The sequence below is a fragment of the Aplidium turbinatum genome, chromosome 4, assembly GCF_918807975.1.
Source record: "Aplidium turbinatum chromosome 4, kaAplTurb1.1, whole genome shotgun sequence".
Taxonomy (NCBI): domain Eukaryota; kingdom Metazoa; phylum Chordata; class Ascidiacea; order Aplousobranchia; family Polyclinidae; genus Aplidium; species Aplidium turbinatum.
Window position 1 is genome coordinate 37569616 of NC_137475.1, and position 20822 is coordinate 37590437.

The following is a 20822-nucleotide window of genomic DNA, read 5'->3' on the forward strand; positions in this document are numbered from 1 at the left end:
AACATTGAATTTGGTGCGTTCTGAGAGCATTTTCAGCACAGATTCTGAACATGAACAGAATTGACAAAAATAATGTTGTCGGAATGGAGAAGAATACAAAATAGATATTTATTTGAAAGCGCCTATTGAATGAGACTTAATATCAAACATTAAGTTGCATTTCTAAAGTCACATACTTCAGTTCAGTTGCAACACCTTGAGAAATGTACAAGCGAATTAAAAACAAACAGGTGAAAGTTAAAATAAAAAACAATAGCAAAGCAACTCCATAACACTGGTCAACAAAAAAAACATTTTTTTTTTTGCATGGGCTTTGAGAACTGATTTAGGGTAACTTTGGGATGCTGAATCCGAATCTGACCTCAGATTTATCCCATCACGTCAGGTTTGTGAGATATGATAACAGCAAATTGCTACTTTTGTCAAAAGTGGAAGATTTGGCGTTGCGTTTACCACCAACATATGCAGTGCTATAACGAAAGGTTAGTGTTAGACAGGCCAAAACAGCTTAAATAAGGTTACTGAACAAGCATTGCCATAAGCCTGTTTAAACCTTTGTGATTTCATGCAAAACATTGACGGGGGTGGGGTCAGTTATACTTTTAGCCTCCCTTTTGGCTTGTTACTACTGGATGGTTAATAATGTTGCTTAGAAAACAAATTGGTATCAAAATTATAGTTGGTGGGTGTATTTCAGCTACTTATGTACTACTGTACATGACCTGGATTTCTGGATATAGCACAATGTGTATGTGCAATAAACGCAACGTCAAATCTTCCACTTTTGACAAAAGTAATAATTTTAGAATGGTGCATCAATGATATTGGCTGTTGCCTGTTGCCATAAGCTTTGTTGCAGATTCAGACAAGCTAGTCCTAATTTACTGGCACTTGGTGCATAAAAAACATTTTATCTTATCTTGTTTCCAACTCTGATCACCTCAAACCATAGCTCAAACTCTAATCCAACAAGCTAAAACTTGCTATTGCCTGGGATTCCCCCAATGACGCGCCAAGGTGTGCAAATCAGCGAGTGCACAGCCTGGCTGAACTAAAACCATTGCTGTTTTCGCTGCCTTGTGACGTCATTTTTCTTAATTGTTTATTTTAAATAGCACTCGCCAAGGTGTTAGTGCACACCCAGCTTAAAGGTAATGACCGAAAAAAATTAAAGGCAATGACCTGAAACGTTGGAGTATTAAAATTAGAAGGGGACGAGTTTTGCAATTGAAAAGAAAGCAATCAGCATGTAGCAAGATGTTTGAATATCAGGAAAGTAAAGAACATCGACAACCGATGGAAATTTTCTTTTTTTCTGGATTTCTTGGGGTGTGCAGTGCACACCTTGAACACCCTGAATATACGCCACTGTATTATAGAGATGCCAGAGGGTACGTTGCCCAGGCATCAGTTTGCAAAAATAGCCACTATGTATATTTTTTCAGATTCATACTATGGCTGCGCACTCAGTTCAGTTCAGTTGATTTTATTTCTGACCATCATATCAAAACAATACACGTCAACATAGCAAAGGTCGAGAAAAGAGTAGAAGCGACAAAACGCGAACGTTAAAACGTGCTTGAGACCGAAGTAAGTTATTGATTTGAAAGAAATTTGGCACGGTTTTGGCACATTGATTTGAAAGAAATTTGGCATGGCGCCGAGCAGGCTTGATACAGGCCATTAGGTTCAAACTAAGTCTTTTTGGTGTGGTCAATATTTTGTCTGCAAGTGCTGTTACCTTTGACTTAAAAATTAGCAGGTCGATACCCCAACACGGAAAAGTTAACTATTTATCTGTCATGTGCGTAAAAGACTTTGAAAAATATCACGTAAAACGTTGCAGGTTTTAACGAAAACAAGACGTTGTTGGCTGCATTTTTTTTTATTTGAATATAGAATTACTGTATTTAACGAAAATACGTTTTTGATTTTCCTTTTAGACATTTAGCCGACTCGGTGGTCGCTTAGTGGTTAGCAGGGTTACTCAACTAATCTTAACAAAGGTCCAGTCTGACAAGCTGAATATTTTTAGCGGTCCGGTGAATAAGTTATTTCACACGCAAACTGCGAAAGTTAAACTACCTGGGAGTGACTATTATTGGGGAGTCTGGGAGTCGAAGCCCCCCAGCAACTAGGATAATGAGAAATCACAGTAAAAATTGCTTCCTCCCAGTAGATTCCAGTTTAGAGAAGCCCTGAAACGTGGCAATGAAGTTATTCTTCCAAAAGCTCAAGGTCCACCTTCAACACTCAGAAGGTCCCGATTTGGACCGCGGTCCGCCAGTTGAGTAGCCCTGGGATAGACTGTCTGCCAGTCGATTTGTTTCGACCCAATCTGTTTCGTTTCGAACAGTCCTGGTTATAATGACCGAGCCTACATTTGCCTGTCGAGTGTCGAAGCAACCGACAATAAATCTGTTTGTAACCTGCAAATTGTCACAATAAAATGCTGAGTATTGACCAATGAGGTGACACCATTGTATTGATCCATGCTTTAACGAAGGCAGTTATCACATGAAAAGAAAAAAATATATCGCAACTTGAAGGATTCAAGGCCATGACGCACGATGATCACGCAACAAGGCGTCAATAATACACATATATAAATTATGCACAATTAATGTAGCCTGTATTGTTTAAAAAAGGCTAATCTGAATAAAAGTATTGTAACAATTAAAAAGATTACAACTCAGTTCTCACGACTACGCGTGGCGCGTTTTAGAGCAAAAATGTCCATTCTGTAAGATGACAGCTGTAAAAATGATCAAGAAAAATAAAGTTGGAGAGAGCTGCAAAACAGGGGCTGTCTGCAAACACCCACTTTTCCGCTAAGATACCAAAAAAGAAAAAAAAATTGGTTGAAAATCTGATACATTTAAAATGAAGCAAGCGACGGATACATAAGAACGATGGAATGAAGACATGCATATACAAGTGCAGGTTAATTTGCTCATTTGGAAAGTGATTCAATATTTTTCAAGAACACAAGAATTGATTTAAGCTTAGAAAAAAACTATCACGAATAATTGAAAGTTGAATTTTTAGCCACCCGACAGAAGACATGCTACTTTTGGTCTTACAGGCTTACGCCTGTGGTTGAAGACTTAGATTAAGTGGATGAGAAGGCAAGAAAGACAATCTTCGTGCCCACCTTCAAGCATGTCTTTAAGTGTCCTACTAAAGACACAGCCGCGGGATCTTGAATGGTGTCGAATCGGCGTCTCGTCGAGTGCAGTATCAGGGCTCTCACCACTCAGCTACGCAACCGAGTGGCAACATGCAACTGTAGGACAGTCTTGTCAATACTCAAAAGGCATCTTAAAAGCCAAAGATGTGCTGAAATTGTTAGAGAACGTATAAGAGAGTAGGACTACCAAACAAAGACACTGATCGTGAAAGTGGAGGGCTCTCAGCAGACCTCCAATGGTCCGGGATTATATCCAAACCTCAACACTGAAATAAAAATCGATGCAGAAGAGGATGCTAAAAAGTCATGAAACCTTAATTTCACATTTCACCACATCGACACTCTTAATCCATCTCACATTCAAAGAAGAAAATTAACAGCAGAGTGCTCCACTCAGTTTGCAAAGTTACTACCTTTTACATCGCTGCAACGTTGCCAGACGTTGTTGCGATGATGTTCTGGAAAATGGTTTGGAGACATTAATTGGTGTTTTAGATATAGGCCAAATTGTCATTTTTCTTAATGACTCTGCAAACGTTGAATTAATGTCCACAACGACTGACTTGCTGACAGGCATAGTTCTCATGCATCTGCAGATAGCTCGAATAGGTTAAGAAAATTATATTTTGAAGTGTATGTGATACACATATCGACAAGTTCAAAAGATATAGCAACATCATTACAAAAAAGGGGCTCAGCAACATCGTGCTTCACAGCCCTAGGCGTTGGCAATCAAATAGTTGCTTTTGCTCTTAGAGGAATAATTACGAAACCCGTGGCCAACGATCAAACTAGGTTCAGAATTTTTCTTATCGAGGACAAGGCTTGTAGGGTCATTCACAGAGCTTGCGGAAGCTGTCAAAAAGCAAGTACAAGCTGGGAAGATTAGAGGTGAAATGGTGGCTATGCCTAGTAAAGCAAATGCCATGAAATTATGGTAAAGGTATGTTGCAAAAGCCGTGGTGGCGAAACGTTGATATATAAATAACATCCAATTTCATGAAGAAAACAACGATTTGTGTTTCTGTTAAGAACATCACAACTAATTATGAAGAAGATTTATTTTGAATGAACTCTGCAAGAGGCTGCATTATGGCAGGCACAAATTCCAGAGAACGTGTTTGCAACAACCCCAACTTGCAAATCAGTTTCTTTTTACAGACGTCTGCAGACGTTGAATCAATGTGAAAAGAAACTGATTTTTGGCTGGGATTGGAAATTAATGAGATACGAATCACCTCTATAGCGAAGATAGATGTTCTGTTGTTTCAACGTCGTTAGGCGTTGAAAGGATGCAAAAACGTAAACGTTTTGTGGTTAAGTGAAACATAAAACTTTCAATTTGGCAACAGGCACGTCCAATCAACGTTGAAAATCATGCAAATAACGTTGAAGTCAACAAAGTGCGAGCGGAATGATACAAAGAGAAAACAAGCGAAAAGTTTCAAGGAAATTATTCAGAATTACTAAAATACTGCACAATTAAGTGGAAACGGAATATGTGCGGCCGCGAAAAGAAAAACAAGAATAGAAGACGATAAATCAATTGGAAACACTGAGAAAAGTGTCAATTTCCGCAATCGACCGACAATAGTTATTTTGTGGAGAGTGTTGTTGGTTTGTTGTGACATGGTGTCGGTCTGTTTTAAGTGAGAAGAAGCGACGGTAATGGAAAAGATAAATATTGTGAGTTGGTTGATTTGCAACCGCGGAACAAACGAGCTATTGTAGTGTTGATAGTGGCAACCGCGCGTACGACCGCCCAGTCTACGAGAAAGGTCAGGGATTTGTCTTTGAGCTTGACACAGTTTTAGGAAGACGGTTAGAAGCAAAATTACAAGTGATTCCCCGGTTTGCTTTTGAAGAAACGGTGCAAAGTATTTTCTTCGTGTAAGAAAAACAGTCAAAAAAGATTTGATGACTAGAAAGGTTGTGGCGACATTCGAAATAGCGATGGAGGACACTCATGAAAGCTAACTTTTTCTACAGTGAATGATAAAGCGACGTCTGGTTGTGAACAAATTGAAGAAACCTTGACAAGCTAATGAATTGTACGCATCAATACGAGACAATACAATTTTTATCTACTGTTCAAACTAAACGGAAACAATCTCATTTTAAGGAAAGCTTTGTTAATTTTTTTGCCGATTACAATAGAACAGTTGAATGGAATTGATTCTAATTTCATAGTAAAGCCAAGTGAACCAATTTCTGTTAACTAGATAATTTCTCATGATACAATCAACAAATAAATTCTGAAAGCAAAGCGATAAAGTTATTTACATTAGCGAGCAGCAGAATGTAGCCCAGGCAGCAAAATCTGTCATGTTTACATTGATTTAACGTCTGCAGATGTTGAATCAATGTAAAAATGACAAGACGGATTTTGCTGCCTGGGAACTGACTGACGTTTCGAAAAAAACTTCACAACAACTTGAATAGAATGGTCGGCATTGTGATGGAAAAGTTAACAAAAAAGGGGGTGGGATTAATCGCCAAAGCAACATCATGTTAAAGAATTCTGTTCACCCCAGGATTCTTTCACCGTGATAGTTCTACAATGAAAAATATACACACAAAGTTTTTCGATTTTTTTCTCTGGAGCATCTACATTTGAAGCATCGAATGTACATTGCATAACATTGGTCTACCTTTTCAGTCAAAACCTTGAAGTAAAAATTGAGGAAGAAATACAACATCTATCAATTACTGAAGAATCTCAAGGAAAACTTAACACTGCGTTGATTTTATCGGAAACAACATCACAATTAACCTTGGTCACCACTCAGCAGTTGCGATACGTTGATTGGAACACTAACTCAAAGTCTTTACGGGTAACAAGACATAAGGCGCTTTTCGAAAAAAAAAAAATCATTTACAGCAATTAATCTTATATACCAGTCATTGCTGCTTAAAAAAAGAACATGAAACCTCACGAAACAAATCTATGGGTTACAGCCATCCTCTATTGGGAGTCTTCAAAGGTCATCTGATTCTGGAAGAAGAGATTCCTCCAGAAACTTCATGGAAGGTGTTTTGTAATGGGATTTTTGAGGAGCCTCTTCTCTCAAGGCCTTCAAAACCTCCGACTCTTCGTTGCTGTCTCTGAACAATGAGGATGAAACAATTAAAAAGCAAGCAGAACTAGCAAAAATCTTTTTTTACATTGATTCAACGTTTGCAAAAGTTGAAACAATGTAAAAAGAATGGATCCTGATAACCGGGAAACATAAACACAAGTGCACCGGCATGACAATGCGACTGTTCAGTTTCAGCCAACAGCCTTTGTTCTTACATTTGGCTCCATACGGATACAATGCGAAGTCGATTTAGAAATTATACTTCCTCATTACATCACTTAGAGCCGAAAATAGAAAGCGGTTATACTTAGTCTAACTCAGTCTAAAGTACACCAGGTATCACAATTGTCCATTTTATCAAACCGTTTTTTATCAGAATAAAATGTTCAAATGACGATAATTTAAGTAAATAAAGAGATAATTTGTTTATGATGAGGCGTTTGATAAGTGGCATGGGCAAACACTAGCAGATAAAACGTCTGTTGCACAATAATATATCGCGAAAGATGTCAAGCCATGATTCATCATCGCTGAGCTGTATCAACAACTGTACAAGAAACTTCCGTCCAATGATTACAGAAATGAATCGTAATCGCACACAGCGTGACAAAGACTGAAGTGATATTATAAAAAATAATTTGGGAATCCTCCCAATCGCTGTCAAGTGTCTTTGACTGGTTGAAACTGGCTTGTTCCGGATTAAGATTATAAACGTTGATGTGAAATCCACCTTGCCATACCGATCGTGTGAGAAAGGGTTTGAAATATGCAAGAAATAAAGCAGGCTATAGGGGGATTAGCTCACCCAGAATTTGGGGACTTTCTCGGGGGGAAACCGTTTCGACAAGGGGTGACTACTGATTGTTCATATATTTTATTCAAATACAAATTGGGTCGTCTGATTATAAAATTTTTAGGTATAAAAATGAACCACAACATGTTTTAAAAAGTTTATTACGTTACATACACGTTGAAGCAACATCCCGATCTCAGTTCTGTGACAACCGGTGACCTTCTGTGGGGTCCATATTTAACCCTCATTAAACTCAAAAGCGAGGGTTCCATTGTTTATGTTAGTGCTGCGATGAATAGCAAACTTGGCTAATTTTATTAGGCTTGTTACAGATAGAGGTTTAATACAATTCAATAGAATAGGAACATAAAGTTATATATTCAAGTAGGAAGTAGTTTTTTCACTTGATATTTCTCTTTTCCGAATCACAAAAAAGTTTTTTTTTTACCAAACACAACCAAAACTAGGTTTCTCCACCTTGCCTTTTGTTTTGCCACAAACTGAACCTAACGCCCACCCAAGCAATAAAAAAAATATAAACACGCAGCTATTTCGAATCTAATGTTGTTCTACTACGCTCAAGCTTTACCTTTCGCATTCTGGGGACGAGGTCTATCTGTTAGTACTACAAACCAAAAGCTGTTCCATAAACCATTTTTACATTGATCTAAAGTCGGCAGACGTTGAATTTATGTAAATAGGAACCAATCTGCTTAATGGAATAGTGCCCTAGCTAGTTTTTCAAGTCTAAAGATGACAAGCATTAAAACGCAACGGAGATTTCCTTTTGATGATGAAAGTGACAGGTCTTTGAATTAACTGCTCTCGTTTTCCTTCTAGCGGAAGATATAACGATACTCGAAGAAGTTCAATGAAACAGAAACAGCAACATGACGCTCCAGACTGACACTTAGCGGCCAGTATACTGCTCGTGCGCTTTCGTAAATTTTCCGTAAAACGAAAGAAAGCGATTATAAAGAAGAAATAAAGACAGAGCCTCTGTTTTGACCTTTTGGGTCTCTTCAATGCAATGGTGACTAGGCACCGAACACACTCAATATAAAGTAACCGCTGTGGACCCTGAAAAACGGACAAAAAGGTACAACTCAAAGGTCAAAACTGAGTTTAGCAAAACAGGAGAGCGAAAATGTGGTGCAAGAAAAAAAAGTATCGCCGCGTAAGCGACCAGCCTAAAAAAAGCTGTGAACACAAGAGAATAACATGTTTTAAAAAGAAAACACACCATCAAAATATTGCAAGCTAAAAACGTTCCGAAATGCCACTTTGGTTATTGCTGGTTCATTGATAACTAGTATAGCACATTCATGCTTTTCATGTGCCACTCTTATACCAAGTCAAGATGGTCATTCAGATGCGCTTCGGGCATTCATCGTGCAATTTAAAGTGTTTCGGAAAATTTCTCCGGTGGGGCCGAAAATAGCTTTTAACTTTTCTTAGACGTACAGGAATCGCCTTCCCTGAGCACGTTTGGTTGCTCATTAGCGAACGTAATCGTTTTTAACTGGACAATACAAATTCCTTCTTGGAAAAACTAAGAATGATAGCGTAATAATCGTGATTTTATTCACTGCATGCTTGTGTTAAAGGCTAGCAAAATGTGCCCTTTAGATATTGGTTTAACGTTTACAATCGAAAAATCAATGCAAAAAGATTAAGACCTATTTTTCTAGCTGGGTTATAGTTCGTGTGGAGTTTGCCATGAATTTTAGGCTGGCCGTAGGAGAGTTTTCGACAATTGAACTTTAGTATGGGAAATAAAAACCCTATCATTCTTGAAACATTTGCAGAATCATTAATTTAGTTTAGCATCTTGGGCCACTTTTTACAAAGACAAGCACGTTTCTAAAAAATTACGATCATTATTCTTCATTTGAAACAACTTGTCATCACACTGACGTAAACTTAACGGAAACTGTGATAAGGTTTTTGTTACTTGGATCAAAAATAAGCGGAAAAGCTACACCGACTCAGCAAAAAATCAATAACAGCCATAAACAAAGCAAACTTCCCGACTAACTTCCTAAAAAGACTCACAACTTCACAAAAACTCACAAGTCACAGGAATTTACAACTTTATTCAACAACCAAGGAATTCAGGATCCATGGTTTCTTTGTGAAAGCAGTCCAATATTTTGAAACGATGTAAGCTTTGTATTTACACATTTAGGATTAAATATACCAACAGCTGAACTTCTAAACGGCCGATTAGGCAAATCGTATGATTAGTTAATCGAGAATTAGCACGATATTCATCGGTGAATCAGTAATCGGCAATTCTGATCATTGGATTTCGGTTGGTGCGTAAGAAAAAAATTAAACTGTTTATAAAGCTGCTTAATCGGCAGTTTTGCTTAATCGGTAGTTCATTTTCTGCTGGTGCATCCAGCCTTCAGTTAAGTTGGTGACGTTGTCAGGCTCAGAACATTTACGTAATAAAAACGTGACGCCCTAAACCGTTATTGAGAGCTTATATCCATATCAGAAAACTGTTAAGATTGATTTCGCAGAACATGCAAACGTTATCGGTAAAACTGGTCAGCAAGATTTTATTTTCATGCTTTGAATCGTTCGGATTACTTCGACTGGACACCTGTTTACGGCAATTTTACGTCACGACATAACAACACAGGTGCGATTGGATTTTCATAGACTGCGATTGATCAGTAAACCTCCAACAGAGAAAGTGCAAACTGGGGTGTCAAGTTGAACGGCAACAAACTAGAAATTTCAAGTTAGGACACGGCCTACTAAAACACAGCCGAATACGTTGCTATTCGGGAAATTTTCTAAGAGTCTTAATTGTTACAATCATAGCCATGACAAACTTGTCATTTTCCCGTTCCCAAAAGTATGTAAAGTAAGCAACATTTGCACCTGGACATATTTTTGGCATGTTTAGCCAGAGATTGGGTATGTACGTTAAGCACAATTTACGCTTACGCTACAAATCGGCTGCCGAGAAACAAATCTAAAGTATGTAAGACTTTCCAACTGCATCTTAAAGGTGGTCTCATCATGCAGTCGTCAGGTTTTTTGCAATGCAGGACCTGTCGCCAATAGCCATTATCTGCAAATTTAAACTTGGCAAAAACAAAACGGACTAAAAGCTTGCACGTCAGATGAACAGCTCATAACGTGAAATCCACAAAAATTTCTTGATATTTTAGATCGAACATACAATTGCACCAAAAGTGATATACAAAATGATGAGACCACCTCCAGACTGCAGTTGGAAACCATTATTGCATAAATTGTGCTCAACATACATACATACCTAATCTCCGGTTAAACATGCCAAAAATATGTTCAGATACAAATACTGCTTGTTTACATGTATGTAGCTTGTAAACGAAGAATGAAATAAAAAAAGTTGTAGAATCGACCATACTGGTGCAGCTAGAAGAGCGAAGGTTTGTATCCCGTGATGGTGTAACTGTAATGTAATATCCCAAACCAAACTGGTCTTTTGTACGAAAAAAAATGCAACGATGGTTGTGTTTATGAGCCCTTGCATTGGCGCAGGTCGTCCAGCATGCTGAAGTGACGTAAGAAAGACGTGCTTTGCTAATCGGGAATATGCAGGTCAATCGTTAGGTTAAATTTCTATTACGAGCATTTTTCTAAAGACGTTTGATCAGTCATGCAGCTTGCGGCGTAAGTTGCTATTCAGCACGGACAGACGTTGTCGTAAATGTCACATCGTTAAAATATCGACTGTTTGCTCAAAGAGAAACAAACAAAATACACCAGACCTCATAATGCCATTTGAAAGCAGCCAAAGGTGATCCAAAAGCGAGTTCCATTGAAAAACATGCTTTGGCGGCCACGTTTGCAGGTCAGCTCAAACTTTTGGCAGACCAAAGTGACAAAAAGTGTTAAAAGCAAGAATAAAATTGTATTGACTGAATTTACCACCAACTTTCGTGCATTGCAAGGAAGAAACGTTGCCCTTAATAATGTTGCCCACACCTCGACAACTGACATTCCTGTTGGAAACAGCAACAACGGATCAACTGTTCAATATAATCAACGGTGCAGTTACAAGTGAAAGTCGAGTGAACATTCGAGTTAATTTCAATACTAACCTCGAAGACTTTCGGTTCATTTTTCCCCGGTACGTCTCATGCGCGTTCTGATTGGAATACAAGCCCACCGAGGTGCTGGCAAGGACCCGTCTGCTTTCGCTCCCAGGTGACAAAGGCCCGCTTGGTGGAACATACGACGTAGCTGTAGGGCTTTTATTCTGCAAAGTTAAACACAAACAACTTTACGCAACAGGCCAAAGTTCTAAGACCTCATTGGTGCGGTAAGTTTTATATAAAGCAGCAGTATCTTTCCACTCTGGGGATTTGCATCATTTTCCTTGCCCACAATCTGGTTGTAATGAATTGAGAAACTACTCACTTTTTAACCATGCTGTTATAAAAACTCATTGTACAATGTACAGTGTGCAGCAGCATTTAAAAGATGTATTAGTTGATTTTTCAATCAACAGATGGGCATTGTCGAAAAAACAAACAACACTAATGGACAACGTTGTGAAGAAGGGAGCGTTCTTCCTGGCTATCAGCACACAGCTCAGCACTCTACAACAGTTAATCTGACAGCTAATGCTTGCTCTGATGGGGTTGATTTCAAACAAATACTGCTTATGTATGATCGTGTTCGATTTAAGTCACCAGTCTGTACGTACACTCGTACAGTTGCCTCATGCTGCTTAGAATAAGGAGACAAAAAGTTGTTCTTACTTGCGAAAATGATTTTTCCATTGACAGAGTGCAGCGACACGATTTCGACCCGTACTTATTTATAATAGTGCAAGTGTAAGTGCCTAATACTTCGGAGGTGAGTTCCCCAAAAACAATGGTATGGACAGGTCCTGGAAAAATACAAGAGTAATCAGAAATTGAAGTGATGGCGTCATGCGCTGTAGGTTGATGTTCGTTCAAATTATTGTAACTGTAAAAAATTCATGCTGTCATGAATCAACGGGTGTTTGGCACACGCAAATTATATCGTCCTATAAAACTCTACGTATCCAACAGCAAGAGAAATGCACGAAAGACTGTTTACAACGTGGTACAGTAGATAGACAACACAGCATAAAATGTATCAATTTCAATCAATCCAGTATGATTGCAGGTCACTATTTTGGCCACAGCAGTTAGTCTCAACCCCAACGGCACTTCACTTCATTTTGTGCTTTTACGAAATTGCATTGTAATCACAGTCACTACAATGATAATGTTGCAGAAGCATTTCAACCAAATGCTGAGAAAGACGGAAGCCTACCTTTGCTTAAAAATGTGATGTCTTTTTCTTTCGACTCCCTCACAGGTTTATTGTTGTGGTACCAGTGAATAGTCGGGACGGGAAGGTTGGGCCCTAGACGTATCTCCATGACGGCAGGGTCACCAGTAGGCTTGATCACGTCCAAAAGAGGCTGAAGGAAATACATTGAAATAACGCGGCTGACTAACCAAAATCACACATTAATCTTCTGCCCAAATAAGCAAAGTATTCATTTAACTTTTGTGATAATTTAACGTCCACTGATCTAATGTAAAAAAGAATGCTTTGCTGTCTAGATGGTGGTGTAATTTTGAAAAATGAGTTACGTCTTTCTAACCTTTGCAAATGTAGGCTCTCCGTATGCAGCAGCGGTGGTTGAGCCTTGGGTAATAAACTTTCCAATGTTGCTAGCCGCCTTGCTTTTGTTTTGGTTAGAGCTTGGAGGTGGTGATATGGAATGGTTGCTTGTGCTGGAGAAAATAAGTTTAAAGATGTTGGTTTTGCGTTTTGTTGCAGCTTTACATAGCAAGATATGCAGATTTTAATCGATTGATGATTTATTACGCTTTTCCATGCCAGTCGCGCTGTTTCGTGACACACGGCACGTTTTAAAAGAAGCCCAGAGCTGATTTTAATGAATTGAATGATAAATATTTAAAGCCGATGAAGCTATGGTAAACCATAACGAATATAACTATCAGCAAAATCAGCTGTCATGAATCTAGAAGTAGTTTTGTTGAAATTGGATCCTCGACTACCTGCACATTGCCCTAACTACTTGGACTCAGGCCAAGGGTTCAATGGGTGATAACAAAATCTTTCATGATGCAAGCAAACCGTCCATGGCACTCTGCTTTTTTCTTGTCACCCTACCTTGATAGCGAATTATTACACTGGTCAACAAATTTTAACTATTTTTTTTAATCAGAGATACAAATAAACTTTTCTAGATCAATTTTCGGAACTGATTCCGAATCTGCGCTCGTTGTTTCTCTAGCGCATCAGGTTTTGAAAATATTTGTATTTTAATACTTAGGTATTTTTTCGTATTTAGTGATATAAAAATACATTTCTAAAATGCAACTTGTAATCACAATTCATTGTGAAATCCGCTTTGTGCAAGCTTGCGGTCAAAATTGTCACTATTACGTCAAACTGCGTTGCATTTGTGTCGGCATAGGTCAAATTTAAACAACAAAAATTTAAATATTTCTTATTTTCAGAATTGTATTAAAATCTGTTTGCTCAATGTTCATTTTAGTGCTGTGCTGTGTGGTTAGAGAAAAATAACTTTGGATCATTTAAGTTTCTTCTAATAGTACGTAATAAGTAAAAACAGAGAGAGACTGTTCACCAGGCATTTGATAATTAAAGTAATTTGCGTTCTTCTGGTGACTATTTACTAGGTTACCTCCTGATCTTTAACATTAGGAGGTAACCTAGTAAATAGTCACCAGAAGAACGCAAATTACTTTAAGTACGTAATAAGCTTACTGTGCAAGCTCACAGATATGCAATTTTGCACTTGTCAAAAAGATCATTAATCAAATGAGTAATGCCAAATGCCAATCGCTATGAAGCTTCATTTCACTGAGGAGCCAAGCTGCAGCAAACGGTTGCTCGTGAAAGCTAAAAATGACGTCAACACCCGTTTGATGAAGATGGTAGTGAGTCTAAAGTCATCGATGGATTGTACATGCTTGAACTGATTTGTGATTCATCGGCCTCGTAAAACATCAAGACACTGGATGTTCTTCATTTTCTTTACATCAAAGCGTTGAACGAACGCAGCCATTTTATAATTGATTGTTGAGGTTCAAACGAGACACAACAGCATGTTGAGAATTCTAAAACAAATAACACAGGATCGCATTTCACACACAAATGTTATTTAAAAGGCAATTTTACACGACAACTAACAGACACACATGAAAAGAGGCGCTGGAGTTGTAACTCATGCGCTTGAAAACGAGAAAAATCGCATTGTCAAATGACAAAGCATGCCGAAGTTTGAATGCCGCTAAAGAATGATTAGAATTCCGTTGTTTGTTGAATGAAAACTAAACAATGATGCTTGTGAATCAAACAAGGCGCTAGACGCGAGTCACGTGACCTGAATTGTCATCACATGCCGAGGTAAAACAACAAAGCCCAGTGATTGTTAGTAAGAAATATGCCTGTGTTGAAAGCTTAATTTCGACATACGACATTGTCACTTGTGCATAAAATTACCATCACTTTAATATATTTTATTATAGTTTATAAACCGAATCATGGATTTCGTATCAATGTTAGCTGAAGAACGGTCAATACGGCTCTCTAAATTAAACACATTTTCACAAATATTCAGACAAACAAGTCCAAAAGGACCACCAGTCCACCACTCTAATTTACTGTGATGTTACATTCATACTGCTTTGCGCAGTGAATAAGTATCTTTAACAAATATTAACGTAGTCAGCACTGCAGGAAGCCTGGCAAATGAGCCATGGCAGCGCACCAGAAGCAGCAAACGGAAGTATTTGAGGTGAATTGTCATTTCCGCAGCCACCAAGTCCAAAACAAATCATACTAAGCTATGCATTGAGTTTGTCAACATGACTTCTAAATATATAACGCGTCATCTGCCTTTGCTATAGATAGCTTCTTGTCATCAAACTCGCAGGTTTTTTTTGTGATACGGGGTTGCTTTGCTAAAGTCGGAAGCATACCGGTTCAGCTTGTTCAACTTTTTGCATTCGTTAATGTTTGAAAAGTAAAATTGTTGCTCAGTTCAGTCCCGCACACACACAAGGCATTGTCTGAAACGGACTTTAATGCTTTGCAATGATCACGAAAGCAATGCAAATTTGCGATGTCATCACCACAAGCTTGATTTTAGAAAAGCATTACGTGACGTAATACAGGAAGGTATCTAACTTCTAGTTATGGTTACGGTAGTCTGGTTTGGTTGTGAATGTTTATCCTCGGACTGACAAAGCCTTGATTGGTAATTCCTGGTAGTTTCGCATACTTGTAGAGGCTCTGTGATTACAACTCCAGCGCCTTTGCTAACACAGTCATGGCCAAGGGAGGGGGAGGGTCAAAAGGGCCATGTTCCACCAAATATCTAAAATTTTAATTGTTATCTTACAGTTACAGTACTTTTAAATTGGAATATAAATGCTTCTTTAAAAACTTGTACAATACTCACTCCTAGAACATATCATCTGCTAATCTCCTTGCAGATCGTCTTCATATATGGTTTTGTTTTTGTTATTTCACTGTATTATATTAAGTACCGGTAATATGTTTTACTTCTATGTTCGGGTGGCAGCTGACTTTGGTGACATTTTGGTCTCTTGCTGCCATTCTTGCTGTGCAAATAATTTTAGTTTATTGTGTGGTGTATATTTTTTGTTTATTCGCCAGCAGAGAAAATAAATAAACTGAGCTGTCAATAATTAAATTTCTAGCATGTACGAGATTTAGAATATGCGATTTCAAATTTCAAACGTTCAGCTAGCTTGTGATGTTAGGTTTGCATGACGCAGTTCACTCAGAGGTCAACACCTAAACAAGTATATTTGGATGAATGTTTTTTTTTACAAACTTGTAAGATTTCTAGAAATTGATTCAGAAGTATGTTGACCATCGAGCCACAAAGAAACAAAATTTCGTTAAAAGCACGGAAACTGGTCAAAGTGTGTGCGCAACCTTAGAGGCAAAATAGGCTATGTAAACAAATGAAACAGGAATATAATGACTTCCATTGCTCAGTCTGTGATGTTCTGTGTTTCAAGTAACATCTTCATGTCTGGACATTTCGACATAAAAGGGATTTTTTGTAATGTTCTTCGATTTTGCATTGATGCCAGAGATGAAGATTTTAAAAAGCATTGTGATCAAATGGCCGAGAAAACCAAGTAACTTATAGACTACAAGCCTAATGACACAAAATTGATATTCTCAAAATTGATTTTAGATACAAAAAAGGTTTGGAAAAAGTGGATTTTATGACGATGAAAGCTGACGACTGATCTTTCAAAAGCACACTAAATTACTTTGCCAATTCAGCATTTTTGTCATAATATGCTGAATAAACGGTGCCCAAAAAAAGTATTATTAATTGCTTAAAGTCAAAGTATTTGGCCTCTCAAAATTTTGGGCTGGCTACGCCATTGTCCAGTGCATTGATGTCAGATATTAGTTAAAATGTGGTTGAACTGGTCAATCTGCCTCAATTAAAATTTGGAATATTTTGCTTGTGATGCTTTCCATGCCTAATATCGTTGTTTAGCGACAACCTATTCCCGAAAGGTCGACCATTCCAGAATAAAGACTTTGTGAAAGTCATTGTTTGATTAAAATAGAACAGCATTGCAGGTTGTAACTCACTTGTTTGTTTCAGGCTGCCATGTTTTAATGCTGCCAGTTTTCACGGGCTGGGGAGTGGGATTCGACAAAGCTTTTTCCTCTTCATCGATTAGCTGCCAAATTTCAGGAGAAGTTGTCAATGGTTTATCCCCGTTTAATGGAGCAGCTGAAAAAAATATGCAAAATCAATCAACGCTTCGGCCCTGATGCTGCCGCAAAGCAAAGAAAAATGAACTCACTTCCCATGCACAAGGTATACATAACAAGCAACACCTCCATATGGTCACAGTTCTAAAACAAACCTACGTCGCTCATCCAATCTAGCCTAAGTTTGTCAAGATTTTCAATAAGGGATTTTACAGCTAATCTCCAAGCGACAATATCTAACACTTTTAATGACATTTGTGCATTCTATGTATTCCATGGAAGATTGCCAAGTGGTAGCAGTTTTAATTTGCATGCAAAAACGTGGACATTTTAACTGCCCAGTCTGGATAATGGATATGCACTACGAAGTACAAGTCTATGTGCAGCTAACTTGGTGATCAGAGGCTCATCGTTATTTGAACGGCTTTATCGTTTTATGGCTTCAACGTTTCACTTTTATGATCTTGAACCACTTGAGATTGGAAAAGCAACTCAATAAACATGCTGTTTTTGCAACGATTCAACGTTTGCAGACATAGCAACGTAAAAATAAATTGTGCTAACAAGGGATGAGCTGGTGAAACGAATCAAATTTTCTAACTAAATATTAATGAAATGCACTAAAATAGTATTATTTATTCTAAAAAGAACCTTTTAAGCAAGGACCTACAAAGTATGAGAGTTCACAGTTTTTACAGTTCATATAACCAACATACTGTACGTATACACTACAGCAAGCACAAGAGGCCAATGAACAGCAGCTCATCCAGAAAAATAAAGCAAGACCCATTGGACTACGTAAGCAAAACTAAGTTAACAGTTAAGTAAACAAAAAATTGTAGTTACCATTTAATTCTTGGGTAGAGTAGCATTAGAAATGCTGCATTTGCATCAAAACAAAACAATCAGCTCTAAAAACTGAAATACAATGGGTTAACTACCTTGTTTAGTCGCAGGTGCCTTTGAAGGTGCAGCATTTGATGTTGAATTTTTATCACCGTTTTGATATTTTCCACCACTATTGAACGTCTGGAAATGTGTTCCAGTTGCTTTGAAAGACAGAGGTGCTGGACTGTGCAAAATGAGCAGAAGCAAAATTTAGAAAATAAAGATTTCAAATCTTTCAAATGTTTCAATGATATAGCCTTCAACAACACCTGATGTGAAAGCTCACAAGCAATCTCGCTGTACAGTGTACAACTAGTCAAGAGCACATAAAATGGTATTGCTGCTACCACAAGACAAGCTCTAAAATGCAGCTCTATGTGATATCAATTTGTGGGTGCTAAAGTTCAAAAATCGTATTTCTAGAAGTCAACTGGATGGAATGGTTGTCTGTTGATAAGTCACTAAATCCACCCAAAGCAAACAGATTAAGATCTAGTAAATTAAACAAAAAAAGCAAACAATATGGACTGTCGTTTTTCAAACGTCCAAATGGAAAACAATGATACCGAAATAAAGCAGCAAAACTAATTTGGTAGCCTACTTGAAAAGGCATTCAACATTGTGGTAACTGATATGAACCAACAGCAATTGATATTGCAAGTAGATGATTTGACTCCAATGATGTTATATCAAGTTGAACAAATGACACATAAAATAAAGTTCTACTTCAACAAGGTTTGCTTTCAAAAACTTTCTCAATGCACTTTCACAAACTTAGTGGAAATTCAATTTCTTTTAAAATTATGTAGCCTTTCTGCTTACCTTGGTTTAGTGACTGGTGGGGGTGAGTAGGTTTTGGGTGAGGGAGCTGCAAAGGTTGGAGGTGGAGATTCAGGTCCTCGAGTTTTAGGTTTACTGATTGGAAAAACATTTGAAATAAGTTAGCCAATCAGATGCCACACATTAAGTAATACTTTTCATATTGTTATGTTTAACAAGAGCCTTGTTTCAATCATTATTATCCACGTATAATTATTATTTTAAAACACAAAAAAGCAATACAAAGTTATCTGCAAGTTTTAACAAAGGATATTCTGAGAGGAATATCTTAATGAGTAAAATCCAGAAAAATAACATCACAATTAAGAATCAAGTGCTTATCGGCACCAAAAATACAATTGATATAAAGGCTGATTTTTTACTGTATTGTATATAGATCTAATCAAATAAATTTATTTTAATGCAAGTCAATTCTATTTTATGCACCTGAAAAATCAATTTTGAACTGTCTTTGTTTAGATTTATAGATTACACTTTATACTATGTCATTAAAATTGATTATTCTGTATATATTATAACTAAGCTGCTGTTTACTCTCACCTGAGAGTTAGTGTTAATGTAAGTCCAGCACTTTTTATTTTATTTTGAGCTTCATGATGACTTAAATTTCCAAATTCTTCCCCATTTACTTTTTCAATGATATAGCCTTCAACAACACCTGATGTGAAAGCCTTTCCATTTGGTTTCACCTAAAATTAATTATTAATAGTACAACCGACAGCAACTTTTGAAAAACACTCTTAAATATGGTTGTGACTAATTGAAATTTTCAGAAATAGAAAAGGTTTAACAGTCTTTTCACAATGTGGGAGCAGAGCACCTTGACTTAAATAATCGTATGTTTTTTTTCGGTGGCTCCATGGTGTAGCTCCCACTGTATATCAATAAAAGTAATGTATATATTATGTTTTCTGCAAATTATGCATTGGGATGGATGTGGAGCTGTGTTGAAAGAAACTTGATTGATTGTAAAAGCATGGAGAAAAGGCTACATCTCAGATTATGGAAATTTAAACCCTAATAGATTTTTAAAAATTAAGGAATAACAAAAAACATGGCGCCATTTCTACAAAATATAACATAATTAAAATGAAGACAGTAAGTCTTGTATTAGGTTTCAAGCTTCTTCCATTAAGTTGCAACATGGAAAAAGTTTGAGTTCCAGTTTTTTAGATTATGGTGGCTTAAAACGTATGACATGACAGGAATGCATTTTGTTGAAAACCAATAATAAATGGTACCGGTACCTTTCCAATAGCCAATGGTTGGCGAAAATCCTTGCCACCTGTCATTTTAAATCCCCATGGTGAACCACCTGTCAGAGTGATTTGTTGAATAGCCATAGCAACAATCACACAACTAAAATATAACAAATTTTACCTGACCAGCCAGGTAATAACACACGAGTCTATAAAAAGAAACGCAAATGGCATTGAGCAGTAAAACAAACCACATATCAGATACAAAGAGTATTTAATTAGTGCAGTTGGAAAGAGTATCAGAAATTAAATAGGACTGAATAATTGCATGATTCCAAATTATAGCCTATACTTTGTATGAACTACTAAATAAACAGTGATAACAGAAGTTTATGAGTGATTATGCTTTTGTTTTCTTGTTTGAAGCTCTGGGAAAGAGATAACTTTTTTCTTCCCAACTTGTCAACGTTTTCATAATCCATGTTATACTGAAATTGTCAGATGGCTTGAGATTTCAATTCTAACAAATGGAAACTGGGCTAAATTGAATTTCATCAACAAAAACAGAACAAATTGAACTGTAGGCCAATGCTAAAATGACAAAAATAGAAGTACAATAAGCTGAACTATCCTGAGAAAGTCTTACAAAGAAAACCATTAACTTCCACTAATCTGGTCACTGGTCAGGCAAGTAGCCCACAGTACTTTTGGCTAGCTTGGAATAAAAACTACAGCAGCAAGGTTAGGTTGGTCTGTGAAGTTCAACTTTAACTCCATGCCATAAATGATACCATAGGAAAGATCATTCAAATTCAGCTTTGCCAATGGCTGGACAGTTGCAAACTGATTCACCAATCGATAAATATTACACTAAAATCTATATACCTCAACAGTCAACACAATGGTTTCCAACAAATGCAACCTAATTTGTACCCTGAAAAAATCGTAAAAAAAATTAAAAAAAGCCAAAATAGCACACGGATAGGAGTTTCTGCTTAACCCTAACCCTAAGTTTA

At 37.3% G+C, this 20822-nt stretch overlaps 1 protein-coding gene across 1 annotated transcript; it reads right to left on the minus strand.

The window, feature by feature from the left end:
- Positions 1-2467: 2467 nt before the first annotated feature.
- Positions 2468-19950, minus strand: LOC145769451 (uncharacterized). Its single transcript, XM_082581095.1, has 10 exons — positions 19855-19950; positions 19148-19296; positions 18590-18682; positions 17821-17951; positions 16754-16898; positions 12714-12846; positions 12377-12527; positions 11833-11963; positions 11170-11327; positions 2468-6295 (listed from the first exon to the last, which is right to left on the minus strand). Exons 1-10 carry the CDS (start codon positions 19948-19950, stop codon positions 6169-6171), a joined length of 1314 nt encoding a protein of 437 aa, XP_082437221.1. The 3' UTR covers positions 2468-6168.
- Between the last annotated feature and the right edge of the window lie 872 nt (positions 19951-20822).

Coding starts and splice junctions, on each gene's coding strand:
- LOC145769451 (XM_082581095.1), bottom strand. CDS start 19,950: ATGGCTATTCAACAAATCACTCTGACAGGTGGTTCACCATGGGGATTT. Junction 19,297..19,854: donor AACCATTGGCTATTGGAAAG/GTACCGGTACCA, acceptor AATTAATTTTAG/GTGAAACCAAATGGAAAGGC. Junction 6,296..11,169: donor ATGAACCGAAAGTCTTCGAG/GTTAGTATTGAA, acceptor CTCATTGTTCAG/AGACAGCAACGAAGAGTCGG.